Source organism: Salvelinus alpinus, chromosome 11 (genome assembly GCF_045679555.1).
Source record: "Salvelinus alpinus chromosome 11, SLU_Salpinus.1, whole genome shotgun sequence".
NCBI classification, from domain to species: Eukaryota; Metazoa; Chordata; class Actinopteri; order Salmoniformes; family Salmonidae; genus Salvelinus; species Salvelinus alpinus.
Window position 1 is genome coordinate 33,401,751 of NC_092096.1, and position 18,877 is coordinate 33,420,627.

The following is an 18,877-nucleotide window of genomic DNA, read 5'->3' on the forward strand; positions in this document are numbered from 1 at the left end:
TTGTTATTTTATTGTGTTACTTTTAATTAAATGTTTTACTTTGTTTGTTAAGTAAATATTTTCTTAACTCTATTTCTTGAACTGCATTGTTGGGCTTGTAAGTAAGCATTTCACGGTAAGGTCTACTACACCTGTTGTATTTGGCGCACGTGACAAATAAAATTTGATTAAAAAAGTAGAAGATAACTTGCACACACACACGCTAAACAGTGAGCTGTAACATAAAAGACACAGCAGCGGTGATTTAACTACAGAGGCCACTAAACCACAGACATTATAATCTATCATATCACACCAGTACATTACTCACGCTGAAATCAAAGCCTAACTGGGGGGCAAAACCTGCTCAAACACACAATCTGCCACGGGAGAATAAAAAGCTTTTAATTGAAACATTTAGTTGGAGGCGAGTTTTCAGACTCAGTTAGGGAGTTTGTGATGGGGTTTGGCTCATACTGTGATCGCCATCCTAACCAGATGGCATATATATCACCTCTCTATCATACTATAGGGCTGGCCTGTGTGTCTGTCTGAGTGTCTGTCTGAGTGTGGGTGTGTGTGTCTCTCACTGTGTGTTAATCTCTGAGGGTTTGACTGTATCTATCAGCCGATGAACATGTCTCTTTAGCTGAAGGCAGCTCAGCCATATTTACTCCCTCTCTCCAGCACTTATTTCCTCCCTTCATTCTGACGAGCAGACGAGAGATAAAGAAGGGAGAAAATTGCATTCGGAGGAGAGTCAGTCAGGGGCCTCTTGTGTTAGAGCGCATTCCCCCTGGAGACGGGGCTTTCTCTCCCTCTCTCTCTCTGCTAAATATCTCATTACTCCAGCTGACACCCAGCAGGCCTGGAAAACACGGCCCAGAATGAGAGGCCGATCCTGGGAGGGGGTGGAGGGGCAGGGGCCATAGAGCTCCAGAGACTGATACTCGAGTGATTTGGGCTAAATCATGGCTTTTCTCTAAGGGGGGATTTCCGACCTGAGTTAAGAATGTGTAAATGGAACATAATTCCCTTTTTATGCACTTTTCTCTCATTGCATATTCTGACCTTGAACTTTAGCATGAGAACAGCATGCTATTCACACGCTATTCGTTTGGGGTGGAGATGAAATGAAGGTGTGTCTACAGATACGCCTTATTCTGACCTCGACTTAATTCCCTAATAATTCCACCACTTTCACACGCAAATAAAGTCTAATGAACCTACTGGTTCCAAGTGGAAAAAACATCTACTTTATTTTTTCCCCGATAGAAATAACACGGTTCTCCATGCACTCGAATTTACAACTTGATAAGAGCTATTGATAAGAGCTATTGATAAGAGCTAGGTAAATGAGTCATACATTTGGATAAGGGAATTGTAAATATAAATGACACTTGTTGATCCATTTAACCTTATAATCGCTGAAGACAAATGTGAAACCAGTCATACGGCAGCAAATTTAAGCATATCAACATATAACTTTCCCACAGTAAAGTTTATGAAATGCTGTGCCATTACGCAGAATTTAAATTGTACAGCCTTTTAACTTGTAGGGATGTGCACCCTCGAATATCTTAATTATAGGCTACCGCGACTTCCCTATTTCCTATTTCTATCATGTTAAATATTAGCCACTATCAATGTTGACTGCCAGTAGACATAATAACCACACATATTCAACTATTGTTAGTTCCCTTCAGTTGGTATAGCCGACATTATTATTCCATTTAATGACATTTTGTTTACCTTCATTTGCTTCCTCTGTAAATGACGTCACGGCCCTGTAACCATACCAAAACGTAACATATCATACTAATTTGGGGGTCCCGGATTTACTTTTACTATGTTACGTTTAGTCTATAAGACCAGGCTGCATCCCACAGTTCCATGATTAGTGCAGGCAATAGACGAGGGTATAGCCTACTATTATACACTATTCTCCCTATTATAATTAAATGTACACTAATCTTACAACATTACCATGTGTTAAAGAATGTGGCAATTTTCAGAACGAATCAAACCACTGTTTTCTTTCTTTCATGCGTATCTCTAGTATCTCTAAATCTGTTTTTCATGTTTCATAAATACTTTCCTAAACCTAAATAATCTACAAGACCAGAGTATTTACCAATTGGTGCTGAAACTGAGACAAATATGTATATATTGAGATGGCTTTCTTTCACTTATCCCTAATATTTTGAAATGGTTCTCTCGATATATTCTAGCCTGTCAACAAAATTTGAACTAAAAGGTACACCGTATTTAAAGGGATGGCTTAAGATAAATCTACTGAAAACCCTATTGAATATAAACTCCTCAAGAAAATATGTTGGCCAGCAAGTGGGAGGGTTTTCAGAATGACATTTAGTGCAGCTCAGTTTCCACCTCATTTTGTGGGCAGTGTGCACATAGGCTGTCTTCTCTTGAGAGCCAGGTCTGCCTACAACGGCCTTTCTCAATAGCAAGGCTAAGCTCACTGAGTCTGTACATAGTCAAAGCTTACCTTAAGTATGGGTCAGTCACAGTGGCCAGGTATTCTGCCACTGTGTACTCTTTGTTTAGGGCCAAATACCATTCTAGTCTACTCAGTTTTTTTGTTAATTCTTTCCAATATGTCAAGTAATTATCGTTTTGTTTTCTCTGTGGGGTCTGTTTGTGAACAGAGCCCCAGGACCAGCTTGCTTAGGGGACTCTTCTCCAGGTTCATCTCTCTGTAGGTGATGGCTTTGTTATTGAAGGTTTGGGAATCGCTTCCTTTTAGGTGGTTGTTGAATATAACAGCTATTTTCCGGATTTTGATCATTAGCGGGTATCGGCCTAATTCTGCTCTGCATGCGTTATTTGGTGTTTTATGTTGTACACGGAGGATATTTGTTGCAGAATTCTGTACGCAGTCTCAATTTGGTGTTTGTATCTTTTGTGAATTCTTGGTTGGTGAGCGGACCCCAGACCTCACAACCATAAAGGGCAATGGGTTCTATAACTGATTCAAGTATTTTTAGCCAGATCCTAATTGTTATGTCGAATTTTATGTTCCTTTGATGTCATAGAATTCCCTTCTTGCCTTGTCTCTCAGCTTGTTTACAGCTTTGTGGAAGTTACCTGTGACGCTGAAGTTTAGGCCAAGGTATGTATCGTTTTTTGTGTGCTCTAGGGCAATGGTGTCTAGATGGAATTTGTATTTGTGGTCCTGGCAACTGGACCTTTTTTGGAACACCATTATTTTTGTCTTACTGAGATCTACTGTCAGGGCCCAGGTCTGACATAATCTGTGCAGAAGATCTAGGTGCTGCTGTAGGCCCTCCTTGGTTAGGGACAGAAGCACCAGATCATCAGAAAATAGTAGACATTTGACTTCAGATTCTAGTAGGGTGAGACCGGGTACTGCAGACTGTTCTAGTGCCCTCGCCAGTTCGTTGATACAGTTGAAGTCGGAAGTTTACATACACCTTAGCCAAATACATTTAAACTCAGTTTAAACTGACTTATTTCAGCTTTTATTTCTTTCATCACATTCCCAGTGGGTCAGAAGTTTACATACACTCAATTAGTATTTGGTAGCATTGCCTTTAAATTGTTTAACTTGAGTCAAACTTTTCACGTAGCCTTCCACAAGCTTCCCACAATAAGTTGGGTGAATTTTGGCCCATTCATCCTAACAGAGCTGGTGTAACCGAGTCAGGTTTGTAGGCCTCCTTGCTCACACACACTTTTTCAGTTCTGCCCACAAATGTTCTATAGGGTTGAGGTCAGGGCTTTGTGACGGCCACTCCAATACCTTGACTTTGTAGTCCTTAAGCCATTTTGCCACAACTTTGGAAGTATGCTTGGGGTCATTGTCCATTTGGAAGACCCATTTGCTACCCCTCATAGCCTGGTTCCTCTCTAGGTTTCTTCCTAGGTTTTGGCCTTTCTAGGGAGTTTTTCCTAGCCACCGTGCTTCTACACCTGCATTGCTTGCTGTTTGGGGTTTTAGGCTGGGTTTCTGTACAGCACTTTGAGATATCAGCTGATGTACGAAGGGCTATATAAATCAATTTGATTTGCGACCAAGCTTTAACTTCCTGACTGATGTCTTGAGATGTTGCTTCAATATATCCACATAATTTTCCTACCTCATGATGCCATATATTTTGTGACGTGCGATTGTCCCTCCTGCAGCAAAGCACCCCCACAACATGATGCTGCCACCCACGTGGTTCACGGTTGGGATGGTGTTCTTTGGCTTGCAAGCATCCCCCTTTTTCCTCCAAACATAATGATGGTCATTATGGCCAAACAATTATATTTTTGTTTCATCAGACCAGAAGACATTTCTCCAAAAAGTACGATCTTTGTCCCCATGTGCAGCTGCAAACCGTAGTCTGGCTTTTTTATGGTGGTTTTGGAGCAGTGGCTTCTGCCTTGCTGAGTGGCCTTTCAGGTTATGTCGATATATGACTCGTTTTACTGTGGATATAGATACTTTTGTACCTGTTTCCTCCAGCATCTTCACAAGGTCCTTTGCTGTTGTTCTGGGATTGATTAGCACTTTTCCCACCAATGTACCTTCATCTCTAGGAGACAGAATGCATCTCCTTCCTGAGCGGTATGACGGCTGCATGGTCCCATGGTGTTTATACTTGCGTATTATTGTTTGTACAGGTGAACGTGGTACCTTCAGGCATTTGGAAATTGCTCCCAAGGATGAACCAGACTTGTGGAGGTCTACAATTCTTTTCTTGAGGTCTTGGCTGAGATCTTTTGATGTTCCCATGATGTCAAGCATAGAGGCACTGAGTTTGAAGGTAGGCCTTGAAATACATCCACAGGTACACCTCCAATTGACTCAAATTATGTCAATTAGCCTATTAGAAGCTTCTAAAGCTTTGACATAATTTTATGGAATTTTCCAATCTGTTTAAAGGCCCAGTCAACTTAGTGTATGTAAACTTCTGACCCACTGGAATTGTGATACAGTGAATTATAAGTGAAATAATCTGTCTGTAAACAATTGTTGGAAAAATGACTTGTGTCATTTACATTTAAGTCATTTAGCAGACGCTCTTATCCAGAGCGACTTACATGCACAAAGTAGATGTCCTAAACGACTTGCCAAAACTATAGTTTGTTAACAAGAAATTTGTGGAGTGGTTGAAAAACGAGTTTTAATGACTCCAACCTAAGTGTATGTAAACTTCCGACTTCAACTGTATATATGTTAAAGAGGGTGGGGCTTATTGAATTTGTGTCCTGTATATTTTATCATTTCATTGAGGATACCATCAACACCACAGGCCTTTTTGGGTTGGAGGGTTTGTATTTTGTCCTTTTGTTCATTCAATGTAATTGGAGAATCCAGTGGGTTCTGGTAGTCTTTAATAGTTGATTCTAAGATTTGTATTTGATCATGTACAGTGGGGAGAACAAGTATTTGATACACTGCCGATTTTGCAGGTTTTCCTACTTACAAAGCATGTAGAGGTCTGTAATTTTTATCATAGGTACACTTCAACTGTGAGAGACAGAATCTAAAACAAATATCCAGAAAATCACATTGTATGATTTTTAAGTAATTAATTTGCATTTTATTGCATGAAATAAGTATTTGATACATCAGAAAAGCAGAACTTAATATTTGGTACAGAAACCTTTGTTTGCAATTACAGAGATCATACATTTCCTGTAGTTCTTGACCAGGTTTGCACACACTGCAGCAGGGATTTTGGCCCACTCCTCCATACAGACCTTCTCCAGATCCTTCAGGTTTGGGGGCTGTCGCTGGGCAATACGGACTTTCAGCTCCCTCCAAAGATTTTCTATTGGGTTCAGGTCTGGAGACTGGCTAGGCCACTCCAGGACCTTGAGATGCTTCTTACGGAGCCACTCCTTAGTTGCTCTGGCTGTGTGTTTCGGGTCGTTGTCATGCTGGAAGACCCAGCCACGACCCATCTTCAATGCTCTTACTGAGGGAAGGAGGTTGTTGGCCAAGATCTCGCGATACATGGCCCCATCCATCCTCCCCTCAATACGGTGCATTCGCCCTGTCCCCTTTACAGAAAAGCATCCCCAAAGAATGATGTTTCCACCTCCATGCTTCACGGTTGAGATGGTGTTCTTGGGGTTGTACTCATCCTTCTTTTTCCTCCAAACACGGCGAGTGGAGTTTAGACCAAAAAGCTATATTTTTGTCTCATCAGACCACATGACCTTCTCCCATTCCTCCTCTGGATCATCCAGATGGTCATTGGCAAACTTCAGAAGGGCCTGGACATGCGCTGGCTTGAGCAGGGGGACCTTGCGTGCGCTGCAGGATTTTAATCCATGACGGCGTAGTGTGTTACTAATGGTTTTCTTTGAGACTGTGGTCCCAGCTCTCTTCAGGTCATTGACCAGATCCTGCCGTGTAGTTCTGGGCTGATCCCTCACCTTCCTCATGATCATTGATGCCCCACGAGGTGAGATCTTGCATGGAGCCCCAGACCAAGGGTGATTGACCGTCATCTTGAACTTCTTCCATTTTCTAATAATTGCGCCAACAGTTGTTGCCTTCTCACCAAGCTGCTTGCCTATTGTCCTGAAGTCCATCCTAGCCTTGTGCAGGTCTACAATTTTATCCCTGATGTCCTTACACAGCTCTCTGGTCTTGGCCATTGTGGAGAGGTTGGAGTCTGTTTGATTGAGTGTGTGGACAGGTGTCTTTTATATAGGTATCGAGTTCAAACAGGTGCAGTTAATACAGGTAATGAGTGGAGAACAGGAGGGCTTCTTAAAGAAAAACGAACAGGTCTGTGAGAGCCGGAATTCTTACTGGTTGGTAGGTGATCAAATACTTATGTCATGCAATAAAATGCAAATTAATTACTTAAAAATCATACAATGTGATTTTCTGGATTTTTGTTTTAGATTCCGTCTCTCACAGTTGAAGTGTACCTATGATAAAAATGACAGACCTCTACATGCTTTGTAAGTAGGAAAACCTGCAAAATCAGCAGTGTATCAAATACTTGTTCTCCCCACTGTATATGTTTTTGCTGTTTGTTCTTTATTATAGAGCCAAAAATATTTGAGAAGTGGTTTACTCACACATCTCCGTTTTGGATAGATAACTCTTCATGTTGTTGTTTGTTTAGTGTTTTCCAATTTCCCCAGAAGTGGTTAGAATCTTCAATTACATTGAGCTGATTTCTGACGTGCTGTTCCTTCTTTTTCCGTAGTGTATTTCTGTATTGTTTTAGTGATTCACCATACTGAAGGCATATGCTCGGGTTTTCTGGGTCTCTATGTTTTTGGTTGGACAGGTTTCTCAATTTCTTTCTTAAGTTTTTGCATTCTTCATCAAACCATTTGTCATTGTTGTTCATTTTCTTCTGTTTTCTGTTTGACATTTTTAGATTTGATAGGGAAGCTGAGAGATCAAATATACTGTTTAGGTTTTCTACTGCCAAGTTTACACCAGTATTACAGTGAAATGTTTTGTCCAGGAAGTTGTCTAAAAGGGATTGAATTTGTTGTTCCCTAATTGTTTTTTGGTAGGTTTCTACACTACTTTCCTTCCATCTATATCATTTCTTAATATTATTCAGTTCGTTTGGCTTTGATGCCTCATGATTGAGTATTGCTCTGTTCAAGTAGACTGTGATTTTGCTGCGATCTGATAGGGGAGTCAGTGGGCTGACTTTGAACGCTCTGAGAGACTCTGGGTTGAGGTCAGTGATAAAGTAGTCTACAGTACCACAGCCAAGAGATGAACTATAGGTGTACCTACCGTAGGAGCCTACCATTGACTATGTACATACCCAGCGTGCGACAGAGCTCCAGAAGTTGTGACCCATTTTTGTTGGTTATGTTGAGTGAGTGCTGTGGCCACCCCCGCAGAGAAGCCAGCAGAACAGCCCACCTCAGACCCTGACCAAAGTCTCGACACCACAGCATAACAGTCTATCCCTCACCAAAGCCTCGACATCACAGCAGGACAGACAAATTAAGAACCCCAAGCCCAGTGGATCCCACCCCCTCTGAGCCCCCCCCGTCAGCCACCCTGATATCCCTCCTGACAATCCCCCCACACCCACTGAGGACATACACAAGCCACAGATTGTACTTATTATGGACTCAAACGGGAAATATATACAAGAAAATAAGCAATTTTGTTCTCTCTCCCTCCCTCCTAATAAAACAGGGCTCAACATTAGTAGGATGAGAGCATCTGCTAAATGACTAAAACGTAAAAAATAAATGTAAAAAAAAGTAATAAAATTAATGGAAAAATGTAAATGCAATAGATTGATGATAGATAGAATACTCTAAGTAGTCCTGAGTGGCGCAGCGGTCTAAGCCACTGTATCTCAGTGCTAGAGGTGTCACTACAGACCCTGGTTCAATTCCGGGCTGTATCACAACCGGCCGTGATCGGGAGTCCCATAGGTGGCGCACAATTGTCCCACCGTCGTTCGGGTTAGGGGAGGGTTTGGCCGGAGTAGGCCGTTATTGTAAAATAAGAATTTGTTCTTAACTGACTTGCCTAGTTAAATAAAGGTTAAATAAGGGGATGATATATGCAGCCTTATATGGTCAGTCAGACTTATACATATAAACGGGTTAGGTGACAATGGGGCAGAAGTCAGTGTGTTGTTGTGGTTCTGGATGGCCAGTTCGCTAGCAACAATGACAAGAAGCTTCCATTTGGGGAATCGAAGGTGCTAGTTTAATCTTGTTCTTGATACCATGTCTTGTTTTGTGATGATGTACACTATATATACAAAAGTATATGGACACAAATTAGTGGATTCGGCTATTTCAGTTAAACCCGTTGCTGACAGGTGTATAAAATCGAGTGCACAGCCATTCAATCTACATAGTCAAACATTGGCAGTAGAATGGCCTTACTGAAGAGCTCAGTGATTAGGATGCCACCTTTCCAACAAGTCAGTTCGTCAAATTTCTGCCCTGCTAGAGCTGCCCCGGCCAACTGTAAGTGCTGTTATTGTGAATTTGAAACGTCTAGGAGCAACAAAGGCTCAGCCGCGAAGTGGGAGGCCACACAAGGTCACAGAACGGGACCGCCGAGTGCTGAAGCATGTAGGGCGTAAAAATAGTCTGTCCTGAGTTGCAACACTCACTACAGAGTTCCAAACTGTCTCTGGAAGCAACGTCAGCACAAGAACTGTTCGTCAGGAGCTTCATGAAATGGGTTTCCATGGCCGAGCAGCTGCACACAATCCTAAGATCACCATGGACGCCATTGGACTTTGTAGCAGTGGAAACACGTTCTCTGGAGTGATGAATCACGCTTCACCATCTGGCAGTTCGACAGATGAATCTGGGTTTGGCGGATGCCAGGAGAACGCTACCTCCCCGAATGCATAGTGCCAACTGCAGAGTTTGGTAGAGGAGGAATAATGGTCTGGGGCTGTTTTTCATGGTTCGGGCCTCTTAGTTCCAGTGAAGGGAAATCCTAAAGCTAAAGCATACAATGACATTCTAGATGATTCTGTGCTTCCAACTTTGTGGCAGCAGTTTGGGGAAGGCCCTTTCCTGTTTCAGCATGTCAATGCCCCTGTGCACAAAGCGAGGTCCATACAGAAATGGTTTGTCGAGATTGGTGTGGAATAACGTGACTGGCCTGCACAGAGCCCCGACCTCAACCCCATCGGAGACCTTTGGGATGAATTGGAACGCCGACTGCGAGCCATGCCTAATCGCTCAACATCAGTGCCTGACCTCACTAATGCTCTTGTGGCTGAATGGAAGCAAGTCCCTGCAGTTCCAACACCTAGTGGAACGCTTTCCCAGAGGAGTGGAGGCTGTTATAGCAGCAAAGGCGGGACCAACTCCATATTAATGCCCATGATTTTGGAATGAGATGTTCAGGTGTCCACATACTTTTGGTCATGTAGTGTATTTGAGAGACAATTGCTCATTGTGCAATATATATATATTTTTTCAATAAACATTGGAGATTAAGTATAGTTTACATGTTGTCAACAGTCTAAGCCAACTGTCTGTTTTGCCCCATAGTTGCGCATGCGTCAGTTTTGTTACTAAACAACCAACCCGTCTATAGGACTATGAGCTTGTTAGTTTTAATGGGCTGGTGGTAAATAGCAGACACAGAGACGTCTGTTTCTCTGCTATACTTCCCTCACTGTGTCAATCTCTCCATCCCTCCATCCCTATTTTTTCTCCCATTAACTTGTCTTGTTTGTCCAGTCTCCAAACATACACGGCAGTGTTTCCTCACTCACACTCCACTTGCTGTGTTGTGTGTAGCCTCAGTCTCTAGAAGTCCTAATATTAGCCAGGGCCGGCCCTAGCTTTTTGGGGGCCCTGAGCGAGATTTGGTTGTGGGGGACAAAACATTTTGGCCCCCCTCTTGATAGCGGAGAGAAACATTTACATTTTAAAGTACATTTTGCCAAGGGGAGTAGAGAACATGTTGCCGTTTTATAACAAATGTCATACAATTCTACACATTTTGCCATGGGGCAGAGCCCTTTCTTAGTCATTGTACAGCTAATTTCCTGCAATTCTGGCCATTTTGCCATGGGATGGAGAGAAAACGTGGCAGTTTTAAAGCAAATTTCCTGCACAACCAAATTCTGAAATTGCACCTTGCGTATTCTACTATTCTAACTCTCAACAGTAAGATGAGACCCCAACTGAGTTCCCCCTCAAACAATGTTGCTTGCTTAGGTCACTTATACCTGGAGCCGGCCCTGATATTAGCCAGAGCAGAGAGAACAGCCCTCTAACCAATCAAACAGCCTTTATAGGCAGGATGAATATTATACACACAGCCACAAATCATCAGGCAATACAGAGTACCGTGAGTAACACAAATACAACCACATTAGTCTGCCCTACTTCTCTCCACCGGGAACAGTCAACATCCGCTGTGCTCTCTCTCTCTGTCTCTCTGGTGTGTGCGTGTGCGCATGCGTGAATGTGTGTGTGTGTGTGTTCGTGGGTTTGTAAATGAATGTGCTTTCTCGTAAATGACCTGTCCTGTTCATATCCACTTTCATAATGCCCTGACATTTATAAAGTATGTGTGTGTGTATGTGTGTGTGTGTGTGTGTGTGTGTGTGTGTGTGTGTGTCCTGAATGCCAGAGTATAATGAGAATGGATACGACAGTGACAAGGCCATTAGTGAAAGGCAAAGTCACACAAATACACATAGAAATGCGCACACACAGACACACACAAACACACAAACACACAGGCACACACAAACACACAAACACACAGGCACACAATCTAAAACAGTGGGGGACGATAGAGCCAAGACAATAACCAAACTCTATTTACCAATCCTCATTCGGACCCAAAGTAATTACTTTTAAATTGCAAACTGGGGACGTTACAAAAACGCTGCAGCAATTTGGGTCCTGCCCAGAGCTAGTCAGCAGCATGTTTTTCACATGGAAATTAAGCTTTTCCCCCATTGTCATTGTCCACTTCGATCTCTGCCTCCTGTTTAGGGCTTTATGTGTGTGTTAAAAAGCAGAGGATATTGGGAAAGTTAACTGGGCCAAGGTACAGAAGGTTATAATAGTATAAATAGGGAACACTGATTAAGAGCAACATGGGGGGTAAACACACACACTGCAACACAAAGTCATACACACACACACCGCACGACACAGACATCATAGACATGCATACAAGCACGGACACATGCACACTGTCAGGGTCACAGCACATCAATATGGATGGCTACCATCCTCATCATCCATAATGAGAGAGCCACTAAGGTGACTGTCAATCTCTGTCTTTAATACACTGTCATTACCAGATCTCTCTCTCACACACACACACACACACACACACACACACACACACACACACACACACACACACACACACACACACACACACACACACACACACACACACACACACACACACACACACACACACACACACACACACACACACACACACACACACGTCTGACCTTGGCCCTGTAATTCTCCTGCAATCACATCCCTGTCATCTCCTACTGTCAAAAACCCAACAAACTGACAAGGACACCACAACCCACACAGACACACTCCCAATGGAGAGGTCGTAGGGTCACTGATGGGGGTCCTGTCTAAATGTGGGCGTCTATAATGCTGCCTGTCTCATCTCTTCTCTTTCTGAGGAGTGTGACATCCTTAACAGAGCCAGTCAGGCTGATCAGTGTGATCTGGGGTCCTTGCTTATGTTACCTTGTCTGTTTTGACACTTTTTCACAAAAGCTTTTATGTTATTTCTTTTTCTGGGAAGAATGACTGCTGTGACTGAGAGAGTTTTGAAAGTGACTTTTCTTCTTTGTCCTACTTTGACATATTTGGCCAAAGGATGACGAGCATGTGACAGCATCCGACAGATTCTATCACACAGAGATGGAGAGAGAGAGATAGAGAGAGATGGAGAGATTGAGAGAGATAGAGAGAGAGTGAAAGAGAGATGGAGAGAGAGATTGAGCAAGTGATAGAGAGCAATATAGAGAGAGATGGAGAGAGAGATTGAGAGAGTGATAGAGAGCGATAGAGAGAGAGAGATAACGAGAGACGAGGAGAGAGAGAGAGAGAGAGAGAGAGAGAGAGAGAGATGGAGAGAGAGAGAGAAAGATGAAGAGAGATGGAGAGAGATGGAGAGAGAGATCTAGAGAGAGAGAGAGATGAAGAGAGTGAGAGAGAGACGGAGAGAGGAAATTGAAGAGAAAGGGCGAGGGTACAGTACCTCCATAGTCTGAGACTGGTGCATGGCTTTGATTGCATTCTGTGCCATAGCCCTGGTAGAAAACGTGATAAACGCACATCCTGTAGGGACGGAGGGAGGGAGGGAGGGAGGGAGGGGAGGGATGGAGAGATGGTGGGAGGGAGGGAGGCCGGGAGGAGGGAGGGGACAATGGGATAGAGGGAGAGGAGAAGGAACGGGAGGAGAAAGAGGAGGAGACAAGAAAAAACAAAACAAGACAAAAGGGTTGGACACGTCGTTGTTATAAACCCAAAACAGAGATTGTACAGAGAACTAAACAAGCAGACAACAGTGTTTTCAGGTTGCTAAGGAACAACAGCCAAAGAGCACAGCTAGCGCCATGACGACCACACCCAACCCCATCCAAAATAGGCCAGCTCCAATCAGAATCAATCAGAGTTTTTGATTGGCAGGTTGTGGTGCGCCAATGGGGATGGCTGTTGATGACTTGAGCATTGAGATGAGGTGGGGTGGTTGAAGCTCCCTCCCTCTTCATCTTCCCCAGTCTCTTTCTTTCTCTCTTTGCCCAGCTCTCTCTCGCTCCTACACAGAAATAACTGGTTGTACTAGTATCCTCCCACTCTTCTAGAGAATGTAAATCTGTCCAATTTGCATTAAAACGATTTGAACTCATTAGGCCTGCATTGTGTGTCTGATTGGATGCCCCCTCCGCCCTCTCTCTCTCTCTCTCCCCCCTCCCCTTGCGGTCCTATTCTGGGACATGAACAAACAAGAGAGAGAGGGGAGGGAGGCGGGGGTGGGACGACTGTGACAAACCGTCTCTAGGGTTCTATGAAGAATGCGTTCTGAAAAGACATCACAGAAAATCACACAAATTGAGCAAATCTTGGGGGAGGGAGGGAGAGTGGGTGTGGCGGGCAGAATGATGCACATTCTTTGGGAACTCTTAACTATTTGGCGGTTTGGAGTTTGATTGGTGGGATCGTAATTGTTGGGTAAGAGTCTAGTATTAAATTAAATGGTATTACCCTTAACGTTGGCTTCCCGCTGGCTGAGGCCTGTTGGTTGGGGAGTGATCAGAGAGAGGCAGTGTCAATATACTGGAGGAGAGCTTCAACACCCCCACCCCCCAAGCTAACACGCTAACACGCTAACACACACTGAGCCATGCTAGCAGTAGTAGCACAGCCATCCCCAGACCCACTCCACACACACTTTGTAGCTAGCCGACTGCATAGGATACAGTTAGCTCGCTAGCAGACAGGTCATCTAATCAGAACTGTGTGCATGGGGTGGGGGTGGACGGATGGGAAGAGAGATAGAAAGAGAGAGAGTACGAGTGAGTGAATGGGCGAGGGTGTGTGTGTGAGAGAGAGGATGGAGGGGAGGAAGACTAGAGTGAGGAAGGGAATGAAGGAGAGAACAGATGAGTGTCTGTGATTCATCCTCTACCTTTATGATTGTCTTGTCCTCTGTGATAGAACGGGGTTGAGGGTTAGGGATAGTCTAGACTATTCATTATGGGCCTGCCTAACAGTACCAATAAAACCTAACTAGGTCTGTGTTGTAGCAAGATGCGGCAGATGAAGTTGCCTTGGGGTTCAAGTTTGAGAAGACTCTTACTGTCCAGGGTCTTGCTGATCTGGCATCAGTTGAGAAAGGCCAAGGTCGGTCATCTTTGAGCAAGTTTCAGAAACTAATATGGGGTAATTCTAGATGGGCCAACATTTTAAAAATAGCTTGAAAAACCTCTTAGAGTACATGACCCAGATGTTGTGCCACAGAGAGAATCCACCGGTTAAGGTGACCTGCTAGACTGGGTCTTTTAAGGCCGTCTACACTCAGTCTTTCACCAACTCTCATTAAAAGGCCAGGCAGTTCCTGTGGACTCTCCATTGAAATACTGTTTCCTGGTCGTTATACCATAGAACCAATGAAGCATTTTACAATAGAAGACAGACATTCTCTCTTTCTTCCACCAAAATACGTTCGTTCGTTTCTGAGCCCTTTCCTTCGTTCGATACCCCAAATAAACCCCTCCGTTGAACTGAACCATATTAAGGTCAGTGCTAAAAATGACCTGATAAAAGCGTCTCTTTCCATTCCAGTATGTTTTTTATCATCCAGCGAAGAAGATGGGATTTAGCCGCCTAGCCAACGCTATAAATATCTAGCAGGCCGCATTCTGTCGTCATGCAACGGGCTCCGATAGGAGAGGAGAAAGAGAACAGTCCTTTCATGAATGTAGGGTAGCTCCCCAGGCCCAGCCGTGGATCCACCAGTGGTGTGATCCATATTTTATTAATAGTGGGTGGCGGAACAGAACAGGCTTCTGATTGATACTGTGGTTTGATAGCAGCTCCGTGTTAGCGCAGAGCCAGGTGGGACAGGCAGACCCACTTGAAGGCCTATTTATCTGCAGCCTCACTTTGCTTCATGTATTTACTGCTCTGGACCAGGCTGGACTAGGACTGCTCTGACAGGCTGTTAGGAAGCCTGGGGTTTGTGGAGGTTATGTGCAGTAAAGGGGAACAGCCTGAGATTCTAATATTCATGAGGACAACAGACACGTGATTGGGGGAGTGAGGAAGAGATGTAAAATAGGATGATTATGTGTAATAGAAATATGGGAATAGTGCAGAACAGAGAGAGAGATGAAGAGGATGATGGGATAGTGCAGAACAGAGAGAGAGATGAAGAGGATGATGGGATAGTGGAGGACTGAGAGAGAGATGAAGAGGATGATGGGATAGTGGAGCACTGAGAGAGAGGAGGATGAAGGGACAGGAGGACAGAGAGAGGAGGATGAAGGGACAGGAGGACTGAGAGAGGATGATGAAAGGACAGGAGGACTGTGAGAGGAGGATGAAAGGACAGGATGACAGAGAGAGGAGGATGAAGGGACAGGAGGACTGAGAGAGAGGAGGATGAAGGGACAGGAGGACTGAGAGAGGAGGATGAAAGGACAGGAGGACTGTGAGAGAGGAGGATGAAGGGACAGGATGACTGAGAGAGAGGAGGATGATGGGATAGTGGAGGACAGAGAGAGAGGAGGATGAAAGGACAGGAGTACTGAGAGAGGAGGATGAAAGGACAGGATGACAGAGAGAGGAGGATGAAGGGACAGGAGGACTGAGAGAGAGGAGGATGAAGGGACAGGAGGACAGAGAGAGAGGAGGATGAAAGGACAGGAGGACAGAGAGAGAGGAGGATGAAAGGACAGGAGGACAGAGAGAGAGGAGGATGAAGGGACAGGAGGACTGAGAGAGAGGAGGATGAAAGGACAGGAGGACTGTGAGAAAGGAGGATGAAGGGACAGGAGGACAGAGAGAGGAGGATGAAAGGACAGGAGGACAGAGAGAGGAGGATGAAGGGACAGGAGGACAGAGAGAGGAGGATGAAAGGACAGGAGGACAGAGAGAGGAGTATGAAAGGACAGGAGGACTGTGAGAGAGGAGGATGAAGGGACAGGAGGACTGAGAGAGAGGAGGATGAAGGGACAAGAGGACTGAGAGAGAGGAGGATGAAGGGACAGGGGGACTGAGAGAGAGGAGGATGAAGGGACAGGAGGACTGAGAGAGAGGAGGATGAAGGGTCAGGAGGACTGAGATAGAGGAGGATGAAGGGACAGGAGGACTGAGAGGGAGGAGGATGAAGGGACAGGAGGACAGAGAGAGAGGAGGATGAAGGGACAGGAGGACAGAGAGAGAGGAGGATGAAGGGACAGGAGGACTGAGAGAGAGGAGGATGAAGGGACAGGAGGACAGAGAGAGGAGGATGAAAGGACAGGAGGACTGAGATAGAGGAGGATGAAGGGACAGAAGGACTGAGAGGGAGGAGGATGAAGGGACAGGAGGACTGAGAGAGAGGAGGATGAAGGGACAGGAGGACTGAGTGTGTGTGACAGTAGAGTATTAGAGACCGCTAGTGGCTAGAGGCACCTTGAGGAGAGAAGAAGAAGAGACCTTCAGATAATGAGAGACGGTCAACAGTAACAGTAAGAACAATGGTAACATCCACAGAAAAACACACAACAACCGACACATCCACATAAACCTGTGTGACAATGACAGTGACAGCCTCGTGTGATGTCGGGCAGGACAGACAGTTTGGTTTGGCAGACCCCAGCCCATCTTCTCAGCACATAGAGACCACAGAGGGAGGGGGGAGAGGAGGCAGGATGATTGGAGGGGGTGAGGGGGGAAGGGAGGCATGGGGATTGGAGGGGGTGAGGGGGGAAGTGAGGCAGGGGGATTGGAGGGGGTGAGGGGGGAAGTGAGGCAGGGGGATTGGAGGGGGTAAGTGAGGGGGTAAGTGAGGCAGGGGGATTGAAGGGGGTGAGGGGGGAAGGGAGGCAGGGGGAGGGAAGGGAAGAAGGAAAAGGAAGGGGGGGGGGGGGGGTGTTCCCTGTTCCAATGAAGAGGAGATTGACTAAGGGGGACACTGCACTGCTGATTGCAAAGTAGCTCTATGGTTGGCCAATAGCGAGGGAGAACATGTTTTCTCTTTCTGCCTAGAGGAGAACTGTAAGGGGAGGGATGAGGGGCTCAGAACTGAATAGGGGGTGGATATAAAGAGGTGGGAGGGGTGAAAAGGATGGTGGGTAAGGGAGGAGGGGGTCAGGGGTTGGGGTCAGTGTGTATATGGACGGAGCCCAAGAAACACACACCTCTGCTGAGTCCGTCGGGCCCTCGCAGGATCCGGCACTCCTCGATTTGTCCGAACGCAGAGAACATGACTCGGATGTCGTTCTCATTGCACTTCTTCGACACCATGCCGATGAACAGCTTCCTGTCCTCCACCGCTGCAGGGGAAGAGAGGAAGACATTCACATGGGTGAGAAACAGAAAAAAAGGAGAAGAAAGAGACCGAGAAAGTCTCACCATTTCATCTGCAGACTGTGATCAATGTCTCATTACCACTTCAACACCAAGTCTCTGTGCAACTCTCTCCCTCTATTCGTTTCTCTCTCCCTCTATTCGTTTCTCTCTCCCTCTATTCGTTTCTCTCTCCCTCTATTCGTTTCTCTCTCCCTCTATTCGTTTCTCTCTCCCTCTATTTGTTTCTCTCTCCCTCTATTCGTTTCTCTCTCCCTCTATTCGTTTCTCTCTCCCTCTATTCGTTTCTCTCTCCCTCTATTCGTTTCTCTCTCCCTCTATTCGTTTCTCTCTCCCTCTATTCGTTTCTCTCTCCCTCTATTCGTTTCTCTCTCCCTCTATTCGTTTCTCTCTCCCTCTATTCGTTTCTCTCTCTCTATCTCCTCCTCTCCCATCTCTCCGGGTTTCTTTTTGTCTGCCTGCCCCTCCTCCTCCTGTTTAATTCCTTTCTCTCTGACCCAATCGCTCCATTTATCTTGCAATACCTCGGCCTGTGTACCAGTGTGTGTGTGTGTGTGTGTGTGTGTGTGTGTGTGTGTGTGTGTGTGTGTGTGTGTGTGTGTATGACCGTGGGAAAGAGACAAGAGAGAGAATGTGTGTGTACGTGTTGCTCACCATTCAGAGTAATGCTAATCCTATTCATTTTTAATGAGGAAACTGTCAGCTCTTACCGGGAGGCGAAAGAGATAAGCGGTCTGTTGCACTCTGGGAAATCAATAGAGCACTTGTTTATTTTGCTGTTTGAATTGTTTGTGCGTTTAAAAAAATAACACTGGGACACGCAGGGAAGATAAGTGTTGTTTCAAAGGCTTCCAACTCGTCTGTATACGTTCGCTCACTATCAGCACTGTAATGAATTAACTGGGAGTGGATATGGGGAAACAGCAGAGATATCCTCAACGGTGACTAAACATCTGTTAGCCGACCTGAGTCCGAGTTAGTGACGTATTGGGAAGCAGAGAAACAGCGTTTTACTGATTTCAGATCAGATTTCAAGAAAGAAAGAATGCGGAAAGTGAACGCGGGCTATCGATACAGCAGTGCGGCGAAGACTCGCGCGCCCACACACCGCTTGATTGACTAAAGCAACAAACCGCTTAACGACAATTCATCATGGTTACAGCAACTCCAATAAAGGTTTATGGAACGTATTCTCATTAAAAAGACGGATACATTTCATATGGCCGTGCTTTACTATCTCCCATTACAGTAGAGGATGACTGCATCTAAAGATGGCTGGAGCTTTACTAAGGTCATCGTTACCTAGACGGATATATCTTACCGAGTCCTATTTCATAACCTCACAGAAGATGTCTGGAGCGGT

The 18,877-nt window shown here is 45.0% G+C and overlaps 1 protein-coding gene across 27 annotated transcripts in view; it reads right to left on the reverse strand.

The window, feature by feature from the left end:
* The window catches only part of LOC139534027 (CUGBP Elav-like family member 2), a 199,729-nt gene that overhangs the window by 20,551 nt on the left and 160,301 nt on the right, over positions 1 to 18,877 (reverse strand). For 14 of the 27 annotated variants that reach the window (XM_071332647.1, XM_071332641.1, XM_071332649.1 and 11 more), the window contains 3 exons: positions 17,346 to 17,480; positions 13,705 to 13,734; positions 12,698 to 12,777 (listed from right to left, as the gene is read on the reverse strand). In XM_071332647.1, coding sequence (XP_071188748.1) covers positions 12,698 to 12,777; positions 13,705 to 13,734; positions 17,346 to 17,480 — 245 coding nt within the window. The remainder of the gene's footprint in view (positions 1 to 12,697; positions 12,778 to 13,704; positions 13,735 to 17,345; positions 17,481 to 18,877) is intronic. The other 13 variants (XM_071332658.1, XM_071332663.1, XM_071332646.1 and 10 more) reach the window with 1 other exon arrangement.